This window comes from Cebidichthys violaceus, unplaced genomic scaffold (genome assembly GCF_023349555.1).
Source record: "Cebidichthys violaceus isolate CVI_PGR_0920_01 unplaced genomic scaffold, fCebVio1.0.p SCAF_39, whole genome shotgun sequence".
Classification (NCBI taxonomy): domain Eukaryota; kingdom Metazoa; phylum Chordata; class Actinopteri; order Perciformes; family Stichaeidae; genus Cebidichthys; species Cebidichthys violaceus.
Window position 1 is genome coordinate 120,952 of NW_027176583.1, and position 22,980 is coordinate 143,931.

General features: G+C 46.0%; 1 protein-coding gene across 1 annotated transcript in view; it reads left to right on the forward strand.

Annotated features, from left to right (window-relative positions):
• The window catches only part of LOC137884494 (inositol-tetrakisphosphate 1-kinase-like), a 25,916-nt gene continuing 2,936 nt past the window's right edge, over nucleotides 1-22,980 (forward strand). Inside the window, exons 1-10 of the mRNA XM_068726275.1 lie at nucleotides 1-184; nucleotides 669-822; nucleotides 4,194-4,218; nucleotides 10,572-10,697; nucleotides 13,688-13,805; nucleotides 20,496-20,594; nucleotides 20,789-20,829; nucleotides 21,103-21,268; nucleotides 22,569-22,636; nucleotides 22,741-22,903. Of these exons, the coding sequence (XP_068582376.1) occupies nucleotides 728-822; nucleotides 4,194-4,218; nucleotides 10,572-10,697; nucleotides 13,688-13,805; nucleotides 20,496-20,594; nucleotides 20,789-20,829; nucleotides 21,103-21,268; nucleotides 22,569-22,636; nucleotides 22,741-22,903 (901 nt within the window). The 5' untranslated portion in view covers nucleotides 1-184; nucleotides 669-727. The remainder of the gene's footprint in view (nucleotides 185-668; nucleotides 823-4,193; nucleotides 4,219-10,571; nucleotides 10,698-13,687; nucleotides 13,806-20,495; nucleotides 20,595-20,788; nucleotides 20,830-21,102; nucleotides 21,269-22,568; nucleotides 22,637-22,740; nucleotides 22,904-22,980) is intronic.

The following is a 22,980-nucleotide window of genomic DNA, read 5'->3' on the forward strand; positions in this document are numbered from 1 at the left end:
GGTGTGAGCAGTTCAATCTCCAGACTGAAGAAGGAACATCTCAACGTGAGTCCTGCCTGTCATCTGTCACCTCGCTTGAAAACTCCTTCTCCGCCGGACGGGACGACAATGGGAAGCTGTCCGAGCTAGTTTTCTGAAGAGGACACACGTTCAAAGGGGGGGGGGAGCTGTGGTAAAATCGCAGGTTAGTGAATGCTAGCTCACCACAGCCTCTCTGGCGTAGCGTTAGTCACCTTTACGACAGTTGCTTCATCTTTTAGCCAACTACCCGTTGCTAGTTAGTTTTAACTCATTGGGTATCTGGAAGTGGTTTGAATCTGTTCTGCCGGTTAACGTTGGTCAACCTTGTTAGCGAGCTAGCTTACGTTTCCTAATTGCATGCCAACGGTTAGCTTCGCAAAATTTGCCACTGCCCAGCTTGCTAGCTAACGTTAGCAGTTGAGGTTAGCATAAAGCGGGTCAGTGCGCGTGGTTCTGATGCTGGACCACGTTAACTGTACTAATACGTTTGGAAACTAGATAATGTGGCCCTCGGGCTGTGTTTTGAGGTAACGTAAACGTGTCGCAAACCCGAGAAGCGAGCCCTGAGTGTTTCCTTCGTTGCTCATTGTTGACTGTTGTGGGACGAACGTCACAGTGTGGTTTCCTGGTTTGTGCCTCTTGTCCAGGTCGAGTCTTCAGTCACACCGTTCAACCTTAAGAGAAAAGGACCGGGAGCACAGTGGAGATGCAGACGTTCCTGAAAGGCCGGAGAGTCGGCTACTGGCTCAGCGAGAAGAAGATGAAGAAGCTGAATTTTCAAGCATTTGCTGATCTGTGCAGGTATGTGGCTTTAACACCAATCCTAATGTATCCAGGTCAAGTGATTGTGGAGCGACTAACGCACAGATTCACACAGTAGGCTTACCTCGGTTGATATCACAGGGAATTCAAGAGATGTACTGATAGACACTGTACTTCCTCTTAATAACTCAATGGCTCATTATTATCTGTTCTCCTCTTTCAGGGAATAGCCCAGTAGCAGTTTTGCAGCACTTTCTCGCTCCTACTTATACACAGCATCCTTGTCTGTTCGGCATTTTGAGGTTTTACTAAAGCAACACATTAGCTGTAATGCAAAGACGTTGTATACAAGATAATACAATATGCACGCATGCCTTAGCAGACGTCAGTTTAGTGTGTTGGATTGTGTTTGCTATGTCTTGAGTCGGTGCCTGTTGACACACAGTGGGAAGGTGTGTAGGTGCGATTGGTTCTTAGTGGCCTACGGCACACGTGTAACAGGACAGGCAGATATAACAGGTGTTATTATTTCCTTAATTGTCCTGAAGCGTGAAGCTGTAAGGCATGTGCTGCCGATGACGCATCTAAACCAGAATATGTGCTCTTATTATACAGAATTAACCTTTGACCGTGACGGTATCTTGTGTCGATTGTAATTGGAGGATTGTGATATCACACAGACCAGTCTTGGCTTTTTGTCTCTAGTTGTTAGACGTTTTTTTTTTTTTATTCATCTCCACACAGGGGGACGTGTCTGTCCAAATGCATAGTCACAATATGAATTGGTTCAAGGGTGTATTTTGACCACAGCAAGGCTCCAGCCTTGAGAGGGGCCGCTCTATGAATGTTGTATGTATGTTATCTTGCTGTAGCTGATCCTTCTTTGGGCCGAGGCGATTTGTTATATAAGGTATTACAAAGTAGAGCATTGGATTTTCTCAGCAGACATGACTTCAGGAGAAGTGAATTCTCCCTCGCTGATTTACAATAGCTGCATACTGGATCGTGGAAAGGCTCCAAGGTACGGCAGCGGCCTTATCATCTCTAATGGCAACGTTGCCTAATTGCCCGTGCTGTACGAGGGCCACGGTTATCCTGTCAACACAAAACGATGACGGTGGAGAAATCACTTTACGGTCTTCAGTCGTGTGACTCGGCAAGAATGTGCCGCGGTAGGTCAGGTGTGTTGTCAGCAGGCAGTTACTTCCTACCTTTTTTTTTTTTTTCATGAGGGTTGTTGCCTCACAACGCAACCCCGGTTGGGCCAGCACAGATTACCACACTGTAATCCACAAAACATTTTTAATCTCCTCATAAACCTTCAAGTAACACTCGCTCCCTCCCTGCATCCTGCCAACCCCTGGTTTAATATGAAGGGCGGGGGGGGGGGGGGGGGGGGGGGGTGTATTTGTGGAAAAACAATCAAGTCAAATGAATTGCCTTTAACAGGAACAACAACCAATACTATCCCATTTTAAATGAAGAGTGAATGTGGGTGAATTTCCCCACTGCCACTTGTCTTCTGCTCCTCCCCGTTTCCTGACACACGTCCCTGATCACAGACCAGGTTAGAGAACGAAGGTGGAACTAAAGTAAGCCTGCTGTGTGTGTGTGTGTGTGTGTGTGTGTGTGTGTGTGTGTGTGTGTGTGTGTGTGTGTGGCTCCTGTATGAAGACGACACATAGGTTTTAAAAGGTAGTTTCCCTGTTTTGGAGGCGCACCTCTCCGAGGGTGTGTCCGTTTTATTCATAAATGATTTATTTGGCAATATCACACTCTTTGAATTTCATTTCATGCCCCTTGATTTTACTGAACAGAGATATATATATATATATATATATATATATATATATATATATATATATATATATATATATATATATATATATATATATATATATATATATATGAGCAGGTTTTTTTTGTTTTTTTTACTCATCAGGCTGTATTATCATAAATAAAGCAAATGTTTCACCTCAACAGAATGGGCCAGTGTGATACTCTGATAGTGGCTGAACAGGTTTTCTCTCTTTCATCATGCAGCTGACGTTGTGAGTGCTTCAGTGTGGAGTCTGGCCTGTCATGTCCAGCTGGACTGAAGGGATTCCTGCTGGTCAAAGCCACTCGGGTTTATGTTTGCGTCCCACGGCCTTGCACAGCTTTTTAGAGGCTTCTTACTGACTCTCCTATACCTGAATTCTGGGGGGGGGGGGGGGGGGGGGCAATGCCCTCGAGAACAGCCAGCCCCGGCGTCTTTGGACACAGTGAAAATATTGTTACTTAGTCCTGTCAAGGCAAGGCCGCTCCATCACAACACGTGTGATGTGATTATATTGAGGGACACCCGCTGTATTTATGTAGTCTTTCACCCAAATGATACCATTTACTGCAGTGATTGGAAGACTTGTTGTTGTTATTTTTTAAAAACCTGTGGCGAGTGTCACTTTAAGATGTATTAACGTGTAAAGAAAGGATCGTATTGATTTCAAGGAACGGCCAAAGTTCCAACAGCCCCAACAGGTTTATGCTGCTTCACCTGGTTGGCTCACATTATCTGACCCTGTGTGCTCCAACATGGCAGCACATTCTCAAATACATCCACTGATAAACTTTGTGATCACACACTGTCTCTCGTGTCTACGGTGGACCACACGTATACGATACGAGTGATGGAGTTAAATGGATATACGATCCTGCGTGTTGGTAAGAAATGGTGTAGTAAGAAGTGTCTGCTCTGTATTCTTGTGTGTCAAGCCAATTTCCCCAAAAAGTTCTGGTTTTGGGCTGCTTCTCTCTGCTGCTGGGTCTTCTCCTTCGTCCCGCTTTCGTTCTGCTGGCTGTGCAACAGTATCGGAGACGATCAGACGATCTCCATATCTGAGATGGGACCAAACTAAAAGGCCCCATTCACAGCGCATGAAACGCGCCAGCTGCGGTATTAAATATCCACATTGTTGTGAAGCGGTGAATGGATGCACTGCTGGTTACCATGGGGCTGCTGGCTCAAAAACAAACTGACGGGCTGAGGCGGTTGTGGTGCCGGACTGTACATGTGTACGGTGTTGCGATGTCACAACTCCCGCTCATGTAATCCTCTGCTGGTTGCCGGGCAACACAAAGACTAGTGTTGCTGTACTTGTTTGTTAAAAGTGGAATGAGGACTCTGGCGTTGTCGCTGCAACACCTGATTAGGTGTGAAGGCGGCCTTATGGACGATGAAGGTAATGACTCCAGTAGAGGCAACTGATGCAAAGACATGTTTTACATGAGCGTACAAAATAAATAGGAGTGTGCTTTCTTGTCACTTTCACTGTGCGTAGCTGAGGTACTTTCAATGCATGGCCGCGTCTATTTATCTGTCTATTTGGTTAAATTAATGACCTTTTATTTTTGTCTTTTTTTTTTTTCAGGAAAAGAGGAATAGAAGTTGTTCAGGTAAGTGGACAAAAACTCTTTTTTTTGTACGGTTTTTGCAGTCAGTCATTGTAAAATGTACCGTTTCCCCGTTTGGGTCACATTCTTGCTATTTTCAGTCTGAATGCATCATCGGGTCATTTTCAATTTTTTATTTTTCGTTAAGCTGTGATGCAATTCATCTCGGCACAACGTGGCCTCAACTCTGTAAACGGTGTTGTCTGTCAGAGGGATCTAATTGGGGCAGTGCCTACTCATTCTGTGTGTGTGTGTGTGTGTGTGTGTGTGTGTGTGTGTGTGTGTGTGTGTGTGTGTGTGTGTGTGTGTGTGTGTGTGTGTGTGTGTGTGTGTGTGTGTGTCAGGGAAGTAACGGCTGCTGTCATTAATGGACATCGGACACAGCGCATTACATCGAGTATGTAAACACGGCACATGCAGCAGCAGCAGCGGAGTAACAGTTGCTACTCAGTCCTGGGAGCTCAGTGTCGAGCTCTTGTCAGTTGAAGTGCTTTCTGTAGTTGTGGAGGAAGTCGTCCTACCTTTTCTCTCTCAGCCTCTCACTCTGTTTTTCTTCTTTTTTTTTTAATTCTGTCTCTCTCTTGGATAGCTGCACACCCAGAAAGAGCCTTGTCCTGGGAATAGTCCCAAAGTAAGCAGGGCTTTGTGTCCCACTGTGCATTCAGTCCCTCGTGGGAGAGTGGAGCCTCACAAACAGCTCGGGGTACCCGGGGACATGAACAGCCCTCTGGCCTTCTCCGTAACTCTTTCTCCAGGACTACCTGTTGTTTCTTTTTTCTTTTTTTTCTCTTCCCACACATCAGCAGAAACTTTCCTTACTTTTAAGCTTGGTCTGTCGCTGCCAATTGAGACAGCTCAAGTTTACTTCTCTCATTCCACGAGTGAGTTCAGAGCCCAGCAACCCGTAGACTTTACCGTAGACTCTTATTTTGCAGTCAATGAAGCGATATCTAATGCAAGATCATCATGGAAAGGAAGCGTCTGCTACATAACACTAAAACTTGTCTGGCTCTACTATTGTTTCAAAATGGAAATTGTGTTTCATTGCAGATTAGGCGTTCATGGTCTATTCATGTAGTTGAGCTTTAGGGGTGGCAGCGGTGCCGTCATGTGGATACCAAGTCCATTTGACCTTCTCTAGAAGGCTGGAGTAGAACATATTTGCACATTTATTGAATCACAACCTTGTCCCTGTGGGCTGACAAACCAGCTGATCTCGACGATAAAAACTGGATATCCAAGGATAAGTTTATCCTCGGCTTTTTCTGGTTCGTGTTGTTTACCATCTTATTTCAAGCGAATTTCTGTCGAAAAAAAACACAGATTTGTTGGAATGATGGCTTTTGTACGAGAGCTGAAAGAGCCTGATGGTTTCATGTTCTGACCCAATGATTCATCAGTTGATCAGGAAAGTAATCGGCAGATTAATCGATAATAAAATTACAATCTACTCAAACAAAACTTTGAAATAGAAGTCGGTTTGACGTATAGATATTTGACGTTGCACTCAGCGATATATATATATATATATATATATATATATATATATATATATAAATTTGCCACAAGAGGTTTGATCCTCCAGAGGGCTGCTCGTGGTTATGACGTCGCCCTGTGTGAACAGATCTTTGCTAAATCTGGCAGCCCCAGGGAGCTCATTTTATATTTCCATTTCTAGTGTGGGAAACCATCTACATGTATACCCATCAGGAGCGACAACTGAAGGAGAACAGATGGTTCTTTTGTTTGACTTTTACATGACTGCTCCTTTCGTCTCGAGCATCTTTCCACTCTAACTCTTCTTCTTTTTCTCTTTTTTTTCTTTTTTCAAGTAACCCATTATCTCTCTCTCTCTCTCTCTCTCTCTCTCTCTCTCTCTCTCTCTCTCTCTCTCTCTCTCTCTCTCTCTCTCTCTCCCTCTCTCCCCTCCAAGCCTTTTTTATTTATTTTTTTTGCATCATCTCATCAACACTGACCCCTCAGCCCTGAGCTCATAAGAGCCGTCCTCCAGGTGCTCTGTACATTATCTCGTCTGAATCACACAGCCGATGAGATTAACTCACCAGACTCGGCCTCAAGCCAATATATTCGCTCTGCGAGAGGAAACCCATCGCGGCAAATGGCCATCGTTGTGAGTGGGCTGTTCATAGAAAGTTATCGAGTTCCGGTTTTTATTATACGTTAAGTGCTTTTGGAATTTAACGTTTTAATATCCGGCGTTCTGCTGGATCTCACCCACATATTGAATCGGAGCTTGACGAATGAGAGATTATCTTTTAGATGGTGATCTCCAGTGTGCCACCATCTAATGAAAGCTGATTGGTGGCCAATATTTAATATATTCATCAGTTTGACCAAGTCCATCGTGACTCTTTTATGTCATATTATTATTATTATTATTATTCCTCAGCCATTCTCAACAGACCTGGTAGAGGTCTTGCGTCTCTTTTCTTCTCAAGTTGTTTTTCATCCCCCGTGATTTATCCACCTGCCAAAAATGTCTCTAAAAATGTTAATTCCTGGTTGAAGGTGAAGGACAGTTGCCTAATGAGCTCCCAGGTTGACCCTCCGTAGGGTTTTTGCGTGTGGAGATCCACTCTCGTGTTTAAGCGTGTGCTGTCTGTGAAGCGTGGCCAACAACCGCAGTTTGTTTCCGACACGCATGTTTTCTTTTGTACTAGAAAATAAATCATTCATCGCATGCCTGTCTGTCTGCACTCTGGGATAGCCTGACAACAAAGCGAACGGCAGGTGAGACGAGATCCAGCGGAGTACGACTAGAAAGAGACTTCTGAAGGATGAAGCAGCTCCACGGCGAAACCTTAAGAGACCAACAACTGCTGCAAACACGAGGTCCATGCCGCTCGTGTTCACCATATTTGTACACAATTATGTTGAAGACTGAAGCACACACGGGAGCTCTGTCCTTCTTAGAGTCTTCTCTGGGGTATAGCGTTGGCCCACCATGGAGCCACATCAAAGCTGAATATATTGGCCCTGACCTGCCCTCTCCCTCCAGGATCCCGCGTGTTTTCTATGCTGTCCATCACCACCGTGGCCCGCTGCTCGCACTCGGTCCCAGAGGGACCCGCAAAGAAGTCGGCTGACATTTCTGCTTTTAGCATTTAGCGGGACATCAGTGACTTTACTGCTGGCTTTTTTTTTTTTGTTCTTTTTTTTTTGGCCGAGCTCTAAAGCGGAGGTCACTCCGTCCACGCCGCAGGGAGAGGAGAGCGTCATCCTCTACGATGCGTCTTTGCCAGTGGTGCGTTGACCCCCCCCCCACACACACACACACACACACACACACACACGCGCTGTAGAGTCCCGTGTCTGCGGAGGGGCCGGGCTGTGGACGGGCCCTCTGTGTTGTGCAAGCAGGAGATTAAAAGCCATGCCTCAGCGGAGTACAGACACATTCCCTTCCCCACCCGGCTCCAGCGAGACAGAAAAGCGCCCGCTGCGGTATTGTACCGACCTGCTGTAGCTCACGCCGCCGCCGCCGAGGCCCCGTCACCGCCGCCGCTCACGCCGGTGTAGAGCCGGTAATAGGTCATCCGCCAATGACGGCACATTTTATGAGGGTTGACGTACCGTGACGGTGCTGTTAAGGTCATAGCTGCGTGTTTATGTGTTTTATGCATCTGCCATACGCCACACCTGATTTCTGGTAAACCAGCTGGACTGCTGTGTACAATGAGTCACCAGAACGTCTGCAGGTTTTTAAACCTGGCTTTGTAGTTCATGTAATCATACTGGTTGATTTTAATGAAATATTGTCAGTGCAGCAGTATTGCATATCAACTCCAAAAACTGCCCGTTGAGTACTTCTGAATATCTGACTCCGACAATTGTCTAAATCCTAAATCATCACCGTCTGCTGCTAATTAAGTAACATTTTGCACTTTACACGAAAAATGCAACACTACATGCACTCTGTGTCGATTCTTGCAAACCTGCTAGAGTCACTATATATGGTTGTCGTGGTTGCCTTGCATACATTTTTGCAGCTCATGTTGGCACATCACTTTTGAGCAGGCGGGCGTGTTTTTACAGGCAGGAGGAATGGAGCGTGGGGAACGAGAATGAGAGAGCAGCGTGAGGTGGGCAGGGAAAGACACGCCGTGTTGATGTATAGCGCATAGTGAGCTCTTAAGGAAATGGGGCTAGGCTTGCACATCGCAGGGCGTGTTGCCTTTTCTTCGCATGTCAGCGCACTGTATAATGTGCAGTATGGATCGCGCCCGCTCTCCATAGAACAGTGCATGCATCTCGTATATCGGACTCTAATGAGAACAATAAACATACATACGTTTCCATCAATACACGGTGTCCCCTTGTTGTGAGTATAGGGCCTAAAATACATGTTGTTCTTCCTTGTGAACGGCGTGTGAACACCACGGTGTCTTAGTCGACTGATAACTAACAGATTTACAACTCTGCGCAATTGACTTTTCAGGGCGGGATCAAGGGTACGCTAATTAGTCATCCATCCGTCACACTTCTCACAATCATTAACCAGGAAATGTTAGCCGGACTGACGGGTTGATTGCGGCCAACCCTAAACCAACTGAAACCAGAGCAGTTTTTACAGATCCCGCATTGATCTGCTCCGGTGTGACTAAGGTGTGGCCCCCCCCCCCCTCTCGGTTTGCGTACCGTCTGGACAGTACAAAGGACAGTGTGGGGTCCTGCCCTGCTCCGGCTTATTTGCACATGTGTTGCTGAATTGTCTTTTGTCCGGAATGATCAGGCGATCTCCCATTTTGCTGATTAGCTAATGGGTTGGTGACTGCGTTGCGCAACGGCTGCACCACAACCTACACAGTTGGCTTCGTCTGACAGTCTTGAGGGTGATGTTGCTGCGTTTGCTCCGGTTTCAGTTTCACTGCCTCTTAGTCCCATGAGTTCATTTCACATATTCATAATGTATTACTGCTGTGAGAATAAACATAGCATCATTTGTGATGATTTGTTTGTCTCTTGATATACTTTTACTCCTGGCCACGTATTGAAGGCTTCTGTATCAGACTCTCTAACACAACCTTGAGTATTCTAACTTTTTGAAAGTTGTCTTGTCTCTTACAGACGAACCTTAACTCGACTCCCTTCTGTTGCATCAAACAGCCAGAACACAGGCCTTTTTGTGAATTGGACTCAGCCATCAGCAGGGGAAGCAACATTGGTTGCTACAGCCTAGCACCTCTCCTCTATCTCATGTTGTGTGTGTGTGTGTGCGTGTGTGTGCGTGCGTGTGTGTGCGTGCGAGCGGTGACCTAGATAAATCATATCGCACTCGGGGAGAGCTGCTTTGACTACTTGTGAACTACTTGGTCCGTGCAGTCGGCCTTTCTGTTGCGGTAAACTTTAAACGAATGCTAGTTTTGTCATTTTCCTCCGAGGCCGTTGACTACTCCGCTCAGGCTGGAGGCCTGGCCAGAGGGAGAGAACGTTTGTAACTCGTAGTAAGAAATAAATCCCGGTTGTGTAATTCAAAACAAAATACGACGTAAACTCTGGCCGCACCGAAGTTAGAGCTGTGAATAAAAGAAGATGATTTAGAACCAAAGAAGAACTACGAGATGGGGCGGAGAGATGACTCATCTATATTGACGGATTACAAGTAGAAAGGAGGAGGGCAATGGCAGATTGATGATTCCCCAAAATTGGGGGGTCACTATCTCAAAAGTACTTCATAAAATCTGTCCTTCAGCTTAATTCTGCTGTTAGCTTTATACAGTGTGTGTGTATATTCTTCTACACTGCTCGCTTCGATTAACAAGACCATGCAGGAGCAGCTGTGATTCAGTCTTCTTTGTCATTTCTGAACAGCCTAGACTTCAGCACCAGCACTGCCTCCTACCTAAGCTGCCCGGTGCATGTGCCGTATTAATATGAGTGTAGTGAAGCATGTCCGATACCTACGATAACCCTCCCTCTGATAAGAGGAATGTGGTCTGACTACGTACAGGGGGGCATCTTTTGACTTTGTTCACCAACTGCAGGCCTCGATGCTTCAGGGGGCGGTAAAGAAGAATGTGGGGACATTTTGGCAAGTTGTGACTTGAGGCCTGAACAAGCTGTGGGGATTTTTTTTTTACTTTTGGTCAAAAAACTTGCCGTACTTGCTCGTGAGAACATGTTTTTGATTTTGTGCGAAGTGTTCTGTTGGCTTTACTGTTTTCCCCCTAAACTGGCTTTTTTTTTTTTGTTTTGTTTATTTAAAAAAGTATTTTTGTGGATGATTGCTTTTGGTTAACCATTTCTGAATATGATAAATGAATACCTGCGTGTGGGAGTGTTTTGTTTATTTTTTTACCCTAACCCTTGACCCACGGCTGTCCTTCCCTTCCTAGCTGGACCTCAGCCAGCCCCTGGAGGAGCAGGGTCCCCTGGACGTCATCATCCACAAACTGACTGACCTCATCCTGGAGGCCGACCAGAATGACTCTCAGGCTGTGCTGCTGGTGCAGAGAGTACAGGTATGCGTCTTTGTCCTTCAGTGTCTTTCAGTTTTAGTAATGAAGGTTTTGTAGCTAAACATGTTCGTACCTCTCAACGTTTTGTAAAGAGGACTTTCAAATCCTTATCTCACGCACAACACATTTACGTGATCCAGTGACCCGACGGCCCAGCCACTGTCGGCACGCATGATATGGAACTTTAGCCAAAGCTCTTCAGATACAATTGAAAAGTGTAAAAGCTCTAGATAGTGTTGTCTGTAGCACAGCAGCACTGCAGGCAGTAAACATGTATGGATGACAGAGTTCTGTTTACATGTAAATATACCAGTTCAAAGAACCAAACGGAGACCAAAGAGCCTTCACTTAGCTCCAGGAAGATGAAGGGCATTAGCCACTATGTTTCATCATACGGTGAGTCATTAAATCTAAATGCTTAAGTTACCGAAGAGTTATTCTTGTTCCTCCAGATGTGACAAATCTCACCTGAAACAGCAGGTCACAGCTCCAAATGTGACGGTGTGAACACACTTCACAAAAGGTGTGTGTGTGTGTGTGTGTGTGTGTGTGTGTGTGTGTGTGTGTGTGTGTGTGTGTGTGTGTGTGTGTGTGTGTGTGTGTGTGTGTGTGTGTGTGTGTGTGTGTGCGCACGCATTCATTAATCTAGCAGCGTTATAGATCGTGAAAAGATGTATTTTGTACCACCAGCACTATCTCTCTCTGTCTGTCTGTCTCTCTCTGTATCTTTCTCTGTCTCTCTCTCTCTCGGTCTGTCTCTCTGTATCTTTCTCTGTCTCTCTCTCTGTCTGTCTCTGTCTCTCTGTCTCTGTCTCTCTCTCTCTCGGTCTGTCTCTCTGTATCTTTCTCTGTCTCTCTCTCTGTCTGTCTCTCTATCTTTCTCTATCTCTCTCTCTCTCTATCTCTCTCTCTCTCTCTCTCTCTGTTTCTCTCTTTGTCTCTCTGTATCTCTCTCTGTCTGTCTCTCTGCATCTTTCTCTGTCTCTCTCTGTCTCTTTCTCTGTCTGTCTGTCTCTCTCTCTGTCTGTCTCTCTCTCTCTCTCTCTGTCTTTCTCTGTGTCTCTGTCTGTCTGTCTCTCTCTCTCTCTCTCTCTCCGTCTCTCTGTGTGTGTGTCTCTCTCTCTCTGTCTCTGTATGACCCAGAGGAGCTGTAATCAAGATCACCGTCATGCTATTCTGTCAACGTGTTCCTCCTGACTGCTCAATTAGGAAAGACAAACAGGAACTCGGTGTGGAGCAATCACTTACACAGCAGAACCTGGTCAACATATTAACACATGGAAGCATTTGCACACTTTTATGGTACCCTCGGCCATTTTGAAGCATATGGACACGCCTTGTCTTTTCTAAAGGTCTGTGTGACAAAAAAAGCACTTCAGACACACTTCTTCTCTGAGTGTGTGTCTTCAGTGTGCTTCAGAACCAGAGGTGAACATTGACCCCTACACTCACATTTTTGATAATTGATAGCTTTTGTCAGTTTTTTCATTGGGATATAAGCATAAGCACAGATTTGATCATAAATAATCTTTTTTTTTTTTTTTGTGGTGACGGGAATAAGCCTTCCACTCTAAAATCCATCTTTATTCAAAACAAAATGTCGGGCCGGGCTGCACTCTGGTGATTCAGTGGCCTGAGGTGTGAGTAGTGTGCACAGCAGACCTGGTTCAAATATTATGAGGATGTTTTTATGAGCTGCGTCATCGCGGGTGCAGTGATGATCCATCTTTTTTTTTTTTGTGTGTGTTTGTGTTATCTCGCTGCCACATAGGTGCTACAGAAAGAGTTCCGGTCTAGTGTCCAGTCACTCAAGCTGATGTGGTGAATCACAAGTTGCATCACAGACACAGTTTACAACCAGTAGCACAGAGTCGATCCTCTGCTGCCCATATTCTCTTGTTGTTGTTTTTTTTCCCCCCTATGGTAACAGATCTGCCCCGAAAAACGAACAGAAAATGTGCAGCCTGAACGCCCACTCTCTCTCACACCCACCCTGACATACGTCTGGCTCTTCTCCTCTCTAACACCTGCTGGCCAGCGCTCCTCTCCATCTCACCTCCCCCTCATTCACTGTGTTTGAATGCGTTTATTATTCTAGTAAAAATCAAAAGTGATGGTCCTTATCAGCGGAGTATTCCTCTAAACTCCTGGAAGATTAGTTTGGATTTATTTTTTTCGACGGAAGCATTTACATAACCGCTCAACTGGCTTTGATCAGCGCTGCAAATCCCACAGACGGGTCCTCCGTGTCGAGGCGAACACACATTTGTTTACATGCTGAGCAATGTGTGTGTGGGTGTGGGTGTGGGTGTGGGTGTGTAATAAGAGCTGTACATGTTTAATGTCATGCAAGCGTGCATGACAGTGGTGCTGCGATGTGAGCGGGCAGACAGAGCTCCACCTGAGAGCATTTTTTTTTTCAGGACAAATTGCTTGTAAGCGGACGGTTGGCAGAGGAATCCACAGAGCGGAGATTGAAATGCGGAGAGCATGGAGAGCTGCAAAGTGGAGAGGAGGTGGTGTGGGGACAGAGCCGACGAGAGATGGGGAGTGTAGTTATGTAAAACAGAGAACCTCACGCTGACCCAACGGCCGGCCATGCAGAGATGCAGTGATGTGACCTCCAGAGACTCTCGCTCTGTCTGTCTGTCTGTCTGTCTGTCTGTCTGTCTGTCTGTCTGTCTGTCTGTCTGTCTGTCTGTCTGTCTCGCTCTCTCGCTCTCTCGCTCTCTCTCTCACACAAACATATACAGAGTGAGGCATGTTGACCCTTCAACTCAGCGTTCGAATTTGTAGTTTTCCCACTTTGATATGTGAACGTTTCCAATCTGTATAGATGTGTTTGTGTCATGGCAGGTGGTTGCTTGTGGTGTAAAGCCTCAGTGTGCTAGTGTGCAGCACTCTTCTAATGTTCACGTGTGTGTGTGTGTGTGTGTGTGTGTGTGTGTGTGTGTGTGTGTGTGTGTGTGTGTGTGTGTGTGTGTGTGTTTCAGGACTACATCGACGCCCACCCTGAGACCATCGTCCTGGACCCCCTTCCAGCCATCCGAACCCTGCTGGACCGCTGCAAGTCCTACCAGCTCATCCACAGGATAGAGAGCTGTATGCAAGGTGAGATGTTTCATGGGACTTGGTGGCGCTTTTTTTTTTTACGTTTTGGGGAAATTTGACACAGAAATTCAAACTGCTGACTGATGACCTGTGTGCTGAGAACTGTAAGTCTGTTAGCTGAGATTGGAGTGGATGGTCCAAATACGTCCAAATATGTCTTAGAGAGTCATTTTGGTCTCTACAGTTCACCGCGTAATTGGAAGTGTTTCTAATATTTTGTCCATCCCATCTGTATCAACAGCACTGCAAACTGCAGCCTCCAAAATGTCCATAAAGCTGACTCTATCCTAAAATCTTGGTGTACTTAATAAACTGTCACTTTGCCGTGTGTCCAGGCTTTTAACATCTCCGTTCCTCTCCCGGTCCTCAACATTCTATAAAAACAGAAGATGTCCAATGTAATAAAGGAGCTGTTGATTTCACGGACGCCGTCATTAATATCGTTGGACGTGTTGCGTAAGGTGGAAGGCAGAGTCGCGGTCGCTGCAGATTCTCTGTCTTTCCTCTTCCCCTTCCAGAGGGGACACATGGCTAACACACGACAGCGCTGTCGCCTCTCTTTTGAATTATGTTATTGGATGCTTCCGAGCAGATGTTTAATTCCTGCCAGCTGATATCATAATTTCTCTCCTCCCTTTCATGCGACAAATGCACCCCCCCCCCCCCAGTATAAACTTGGCTCCGTTTTCAGGTTTCTCGCTGATGGATCAGAATTTGCCTCAGAGTCGGTCCAACACCTTCCTCTGTCACAGAGACCGTAAACTAATCGGCAAGAGATATCTTTTGGCTGGAGGCGGAGAAAGCCAATGACGACGGGAACACATTCCCGACCCACACGCACTGTAAACACACCTGTGACTCATCCACATTTCCTTTTAACCCCGTACATGGCGGGGAATGTAAACCTTTTTAAGTATTACTTTACCGATCGTCCGACTTCTTTGAGGGGCCTCATTTTGGTGTCAGAGCGACGGATCAGAGGCATTTCGGCACGTCGGCGGTGTCATTAGGTCTTAAAATAGAACCGCAAGAAGACGCCTTTTTATCCAAACGGACATGAGGGCTGTTACATAACGGCGTAAGCTGTATCGCTCTGTCTCACTGTGTGCATTAGGTTTGAGGAGGAAGATGGCTCACCGGCTACATTTTATAGGAAGCTGCTCTTCCTTCGCCACTCTGCTTCCATTAAAGCTAGCGGTGCTCTCTGCTCACACTTAGGCTCGCATACCAAAAACCTCCCTGACGATTGTGGTTAGTTTAGAACACAAGCGTGGAGTGTAAACCATTATAATCCTTCACCACGCAACTGTGATTGTAGGAAAAACAGCACGAGGCTCAGGACAAATGGACTTTCTTCAGTCGGAGGCACTGAGAGAACTGGTATAAGTTTAGAGAGGGGGGGGGAGGAGGAAGAGGGATAGTGTGAGAGCGTGGAAAGCCTACCTAGCTTTCTTAGACACAGCCACTTCCTCCTCCTTATCAGCAGAGGCCATGGAGTCCACAAGCAGCTGCCAAGGCAACCCAGTGCTTAAAGGCCACAGGGAGCTTGCCATGCTTTAAGTCTGCATTACTCAGAATAGCACTCAATAGAAGGAAGCACTTGAAAAGCGCGTTTTGTGCTTTCTCTGGAAACCTTATTCTACCACTGGAGTGGTCTCTCCACGTTGAATAGCTCCAGTCGCGGTGCATTTAGCTGTTCTACTCCGACTTGTTTGAAATGGATTTTAACGTCAGCGCAACAATCGGCTCATCTTGATATGTTGAATAGAAAGTAGCCGGAGCGCTAATGGATCAGTGATTCATAGTTGTGCCGATTGAAGCTCTTGGCGCTGCTCTGTTGTCCCACTTGGTTTTGTGATTCCTGTGTTCGCCAGAGAAAGGTAACTGTTTATGTTGCTTAGTGGAATCTACTGGTTCCTGTGTACACTTGACTTTTGATACCGTGGACTGTTTTTATAGACGGAAACCGTCGTCAAGTCAACTCTTCTGTAAAACAAATCCCCTCTCAGTGTTTTAAGCTTCTTCTTCTTCTCCTCGGGATAAAAGGATTCTTCTGAATACAAGCAGGGTTCCTCTGGATCAAACCGAAACCTCTTCGGGCTTCTTTGCATATTATCTTTAGGTCTCCGCAAGGACCGACTGAACAAGTGTTTATGCAAGCGATCAATATTTAATCATAGCTGCAACGTGAGAAACAAACGCAGACCCTTTTTTTTTTTTTTTTTTTAAGACCCAAACAAGTCCAGTGAGCCAAGCGGGCCGACGGCATCGCCCCGACTAGATCACAGGTTTCCAGTCGAATGTGAAAGCGCATTGTCCCAATTATGAAATGATGAATATCTCGTCAAAGTAGGTAAATGATTCATAATTGCAATTGAAGTGGAAACCTCTTACAGCGCCTTGTTTGGAGTTCAATTTAAAATATTGAAAATCCTGCTGATTTGTCTGGGGGGGGGCGGGCAGCAGAGAGAGAGAGAGAGAGAGAGAGAGAGAGAGAGAGAGAGAGAGAGAGAGAGAGAGAGAGAGAGAGAGAGAGAGAGAGAGAGAGAGAGAGAGAGAGGATGCTGGGGTTTCTAGGAAACAAGCTCTAAATAGCAACAGAAGAGTTCAGCCCTCCACCTAAACAACACCACATTGTATGAAGCTGAGAGTAGCTTGGCACCGTGTCACTCTCCGCACCTAATGCATGAAACCAGCGGGAAGATATGATCTGAATGTTGAGGCGTTATAACAGTTCAGGAACTCCTTCTCTGCTCATTCTCAGGCGCACCGGTGGGTGCCTAGACGTTTGGAGTTCATTTATTTGCATGTGTGAGTATGATGTAACAGACCAGACAGGTTGTGTGTGTGTGTGTGTGTGTGTGTGTGTGTGTGCGTGTGCGCGTGCGCGTGCGCGTGCGCAGCGGATGTCACAATGAGATATAAAAAAAGAAAGAAGCAGTGTAACTGGATAATGACATTTAAAAAGCGTCTCTTCTCTTCTTAGGAGTCCCGTAAACGTCGTCCTCGGCTCCGCTGGGTCTGCTGTGAGCATGCAGTGTTTAGACAGAGCCAGAGATTGATTCCCCCCACCCCCCCACCCCCGTTAGCCCTAGAGCGTCAACCAGAGCCAAGCTCGCATGCTTTTACAAACTTGGCCACACTCTCTCTTCTCCACCATTCCTCTGTCTCTTTATTATAAATCCTTAACTTGGAGCGTGACATGTTTTTCGTTTGACAAGGTTTGGATTATTTTGTTGATGGTTTTTTTTTTTGTTAGACAAAATGTAGCTGCATCAGACTTTGGGAACTCAGTGATGTAATGGAGGATATTTTCCCTACCCGGCGTCGTGCTGCTATTCTCGTCCTGGTAAAATAACAGCAGTGTGGCGAGCGTGGCTGCGACCGGCGCACAGATGACTGATGGGTAATCCTACAGGCAAAAGTGACATGTTGCTGGAACAGACCCAGCTGCACATTGAAAGGTTATAGAGCGCACAACAAGTATTCGCCTGTGTGAGAGAGAGAGAGAGAAGAAGAAGGAGAGTATTCTGTGCTCCTCTGTCATGTAATGGCAAAAAATAGAAACGTTTGAACCAGATCAGATCAGATCAAATTGAGATGTGTTCCTTTTTTGAAGGGAAAATTAAAGTGTTCCAATTAGGAAATTAGTTTTGTACAATGTGGTCGAAGCACATGTTCAAGCTGCAGCGGAGCAATTCTTAAGCTGTGGGGCACAACAACAATGCGGACACTTGAAGGGTTACTCCAGGTCGTTACGTCTCTGGTCAACGTTTCTATCAACTGTGATGGCAATGGACTCACCGAAGTCATGAAACACGACGACAACGTCGCTGCAACAACAGTCGGACGATCAGACGTCCATAATAATCCCATATCTAGTTGATCTTGATCTATGAACTCTGATGCCCGTTTACAGCATCATATAATATATATATATATATATAACATCCATACATCCATAGTAAAATAGATAAAAGGTGCTCTGCTATAGATTCTGAGCAGTGAACAGGTTTATGTCACAGTGCTACAGTTCTCTTTCAGATAGGTTTGGCTGTTCTTGGTTTTTCTTTAAAACCTAAATACATCCCCACAGTTTACTCTCGTCTCAGCGATGAACTAGAAGAGCACACTGTAAGTCTTTTAACAATACTATTATTTTTATTATCAAATAATATGCCAGTTAATATCTCAAGTTACCAATGAATTACTTTGTTTATAATGTGGCAGTGTGTTTTTCCAGAACCCGGTGCCACGTCTGCAAATTGCAAAGTTTTCTCCAAAACTCCCCAAAGATATTCAGTTCAGTTTCATAAGTAACTAAGAAAACCAGGAAATAGTCACGTTCTAAAAAGACGCAACCAGGAAGTCTTTTGAATTTCTATTCCGTTATTAAAATAGCTGCAGGTTAATATCCTGTCAATTAATTAATTGATTGATTGTTACAGCTCTCCTATATCATTATTATTATTATTATTATTATTATTATTATTACCAATAGGAATGATGGCCAAAACCAGTCCAGAACGACTCTTTAATGATATGCAGCCCTGTTGCAGCATGAGAGGGTCCTGAACACTGCACCACTGTGTGTGTGTGTGTGTGTGTGCGTGTGCAGCCGTACAGTATCAGCTGACACAGCAGCAGCAGCAGTTGTGGCAGAGCTTCCTGGAATCTGCTCTGTAGCTTGATGTTGGGAGATTCTGAGATTACTTTTGGGCTTTTGAAAAAAAAAAAAAAAAAAAATCTTTTTTTTTTTTTTTTTTTGCCTCGTGCATCAGCAGCTTTCATTGTGGGGTTTTCCCAAAAGTTTTTGTTGTGTGTGTGTGTGTGTGTGTGTGTGTGTGTGTGTGTGTGTGTGTGTGCACTGTCTGTAGACCTCATAGTGGGGCCCGGTGCTCACCCAGAGTTCAACACTCAGCACTGGAGCTAATGTAGGCAAATGAGATTCTCCTGACCTCAGCACTAGCGGGAGCAGAGAGCCCTGCTGCTGCTGAGGCCCACAGCGCACAAAGACCGGCGTGTTTCTATTGTGTTTTTGTCATTAGCATTTTTGCCAGCTCTCGGTTTGGCCCCCCCCCCCCCCCCCCTCCTCACTGACTTCCTGTGGTGATACCGCCAGCCAGCTGGTTAATCGTCCCCATGAACCTACTGTAGAGGGGAAATTACAGGAGACAGAAGCTGTGCGATGGATGCATCCTGAGTCCTGAGATGAAGTATGAAGTACGACGGAGCTGCAGGATGTTTGCTGCGTTCAGTCGTATACAGGATGTGATGCAAAAAAAAAAAAAAAGTATTATGGAAACAAACAAACGTGAAGTGATTGTAAAAACATGGTGGAGAAAGAGGGCCGAGTGATTAACCCGGCCTCAATTATTTTTAATTATTCGTATGGCTGAGTTTATATTGCTTTGTTTGCTTGTCTAGTGAGCCGTCAATCACGACCGTCAGTCAGCCAATGGACCTGATGACTGTAACGCACTCGGCTGGTTTGACCTGTTGTCTGTAGTTCCTCATGACATTGTGTGTGTCTTCCTGTATTTCTGTGTGTGTGTGTGTGTGTGTGTGTGTGTGTGTGTGTGTGTGTGTGTGTGTGTGTGTGTGTGTGTGTGTGTGTGTGTGTGTGTGTGTTGCTTTAGAGGAGCAGAAGGGCCTGGCAGCTTTCTGCTTTATTTATTTGAACAGGAGTCATTCGTCCCCCTGGGCCTCAGATGGCCTCTGCTGTGTTTGTTGTCTAAACCCGTCACAGGGATGAAATATAAATATCACTTTTGGGCCAAATTAAATAAGGTGCGTCTACAAATGCGAGCGACTCGTCTGCTCCCCGTGTTGAACAGGTTTTGAGCGATTTCTCTTCAGACTCCAGTCTGATGTTCTGCGCTTAATCTGTTCCTAAGGAGGCTGTGGACGACAACAGAACGAATAGCCTCAAGTGCTGCTATTTCAGCATTATTATTTTACAAAGGGCTACATATAACTCAAGGTATCTTGGACAGTTGAGGCGGTAAACAGGAACATAGGTCACCATCCAGTTAAGCTGCTAACCAGAGAGCCAGGAAGACAATAAACCTATTTTTACATTTACTGTGTGTAGGATATTTCCGGAATTTTCGTCTAAAACATTTAAAGAATGAACTCCCATAATCGACAGCCTGTGAGGAGGTTCCGACGTTGTATTGTGTTGCAGAGATATCTACTTCCTTGTGTCGATGCTCGTTCCCATCGGGGGGCGACGGTGAGTCCGGTCTGCCCTCAGTGCAGTCTGCGAGGACGTAGACGGCTCTCCTCCCGGCCCTGTGGTCTCGTGGAGGACGAGATTATGGTGCGAGTCATTTTCTCGCTTCTGCCGATTTTAGGATTTAGTCCAATAAACGAACGTGTCGAAGCGAGCACAGCTGGTGGAACAAACGTACAGATGGCCGAACTACGGGTCGACAACACGCCTGAAGATCATAAGATAGCTGTGGCTCTAGACTTTTAGCACATTGGTTGAATTTTGCGTATTCTTCCTCTGCTGTCAGTTAGTAGTTGGCTTTTTTTTAATATATAACTGATGACTAACACTGATTTCCACTCTAATGAAAATATCTGACATTTGTTCTCCATCATTTTCTGTTAAATTGAGATTTTCTTTTGAAGTCTATAACTTAAACAATTCCCTCCACCTTCTTTTACTTCTCTCTTTATCAGATGAAAGGATTTGCTCTCCTCCATTCATGGTCCTGAACACAGAGTGCAGCCCAGATGTGCTGGAGCATATCAAGAGGCAAGGACTCACATTCCCCTTCAGTAAGTGGCTTTTTTTTTCCTTATCTTCTCTAGACATTGAGGACCTAAATCTACACTCCCTCTGCATTACTTAGACCTAATATTGTACCGTTAGCCACTAATTCTACTTTGAAATCTCGTGTCTCGTTTCTGTGTGCTTTACAGTATTGCGCTGAGCTTCATTCTGTTTTTCTCGCCCTTCTTTCTTTCTTCAGTTTGCAAAACACGGGTGGCTCATGGAACCAACTCCCATGAGGTAAGAGGCCCACGGGGCTCCGAGGTCACTCACACCCTCCACAGCTTGCTCTGTGTGAGCAGTAACACCTTTTTAACTCCAGTCCAAACAACAAAATCGGATAAAGTGCTGTAAGTCCTGTATCTCTGGCTGAGATCGATCCCCCTGTCAGGCTCGCCACATAGCCTTCATTCCCCCCACACTCACTGTATTGTATTAAGTTAGGAATTAACTAGACTTGGTTGATGGATGTGTTGAGGCGCGTCGTTTACTCTGCGTCCTCTCTGTCCACAGATGGCCATTATCTTCAGCGAAGAGGACCTGAAGGACGTGAAGCCTCCTTGCGTGATCCAGAGCTTCATCAACCACAACGCAGTGCTCTACAAGGTGTTTGTGGTCGGGGACTCTTACACCGTGGTGGAGAGACCTTCGCTGAAGAACTTCCCTGCGGGACCGGCAGGTGAGGACACAGACAGACAGACAGACAGACAGACAGACAGACAGACAGACAGACAGACAGACAGACAGACAGAGAGACGGGCAGGTGTATCTCAGGGCCGACACACTGGACACACTGTACAAGTTGCACGGCTTCTCCAAATAGCCCAATGAAAGAGGTCATAAAATGGCTTTATAGCCCCTGTGATTGGACCTGTTCACCCTTTTAAGGCTGCTGCAGCATGGTGGGATTGAGTTTTGCCCTGTTGACGCAGAACATATAAAGAGGAGTGGTGTGTGTTTTTTTTTCGCCATAAACGTGTCAGAAGCCTTTACCCATGATGCAGCTTTGAACGCAAGGGTTGTCCCCTGGCACGAAAGACTCCAGTATTTGCATGCGATCCAGTAGAGGCCCTCATGCAAAGCGGTTTGGCCGTCGGTGTAGCAGACTGCTTTCTGTTCTGCTGCAGAGAGGACCGCTGCCTTCGGCCCGGAATGCTGAGCGGTGCAGCAGAAAAGCACAACCCTTGTCAAACACATAAAGAAACATACCACACGGCTCCATCTGCACAGCGTTCAGTCCGACGTGCTCTGCAGCCCGGAGCTGTGCATCGGGTTTTATAAGTGTGTGTGTGGGGGGGGGGGGGGGGGCAGCAGATGAAAGAGTGAGGTATGAAGATAAAGAGAGGTAGGAGTTAGTGGAGGGAAAGATCTTAAAAAATAACAGACGTTGTGTCCCATGCAGCCTTCCTCTCCATGCTTCTGTCGGCTGCCGTTTGTTCATCCGGCTCGGGAACGACCACTTCATTACCACGACCCCTCTACAAGCCGAGGGGGCACATTTATTTGGACAGTGATGAAATTTACTTTTTCGTCCCTCCCCTCTTCCTTCCCTCCAAACACTCTCTAAAGTTAATCATCGCAATGGTAACAAAGAAAGAAGAGGGGGTGGGGGCAATAAATTCAGAAGTTCATCCTGTCACATTCATCACCGCTTCAAAGAAAACCTGCGGTCTCAACAAACGGAACAGCTTCCAGGCCTTTTTGTTCCTAAGTGAGCTCTCGACATGACGCGGTGAGAGGGTGAAACGGCGAGGGCTTCACACCCGGGTGGTTTGGTTTGAGCTTTCTGTTTCTTTACACCGATCGGTAAATAAAGACTAGAATTAAGCTCTGGCTGCCTCGTTGCACTGTGCAACCAGTTAAGTTCTGCTGCCACCTACTGCCAGACATGAGAAATGCACGCAGATGACCGCATGTAGTCGAAGCTCTTTAACGTTCAACCTCACCTGTTTTCTTTTTATTCTCTGCCTCCTTTTCAGACAGGAAAGCAATTTTCTTCAACAGCCACAATGTTTCAAAACCAGAGTCGTCCTCCGACTTGACCACGGTACGTACGTCCACGGTGTCTCGCATGTCTCACCCGTGTGATGTGTTGACGTTTTTTTTTTGCTGCTGCTGACCTTTTTAACATTGTGTCTTTTTTATCTTCAGAGAGAGAACGTAGAGGGAGTGTCTCAGCCACCCAGCGATGACGTCATCAGAGAGTTGTCCAGGTCATTGCGGCAGGCGCTGGGCGTGTCCCTGTTTGGCATCGACGTCATCATCAACAACCAAACGGGCCAACATGCCGTCATCGACATCAATGCATTCCCTGGTAAGGTGCAGCCTCCCATCCACACGGCCGGGTTGCATTTCATTTGGTGGTCTTCGTCACGTTTACGCGTCCACGCC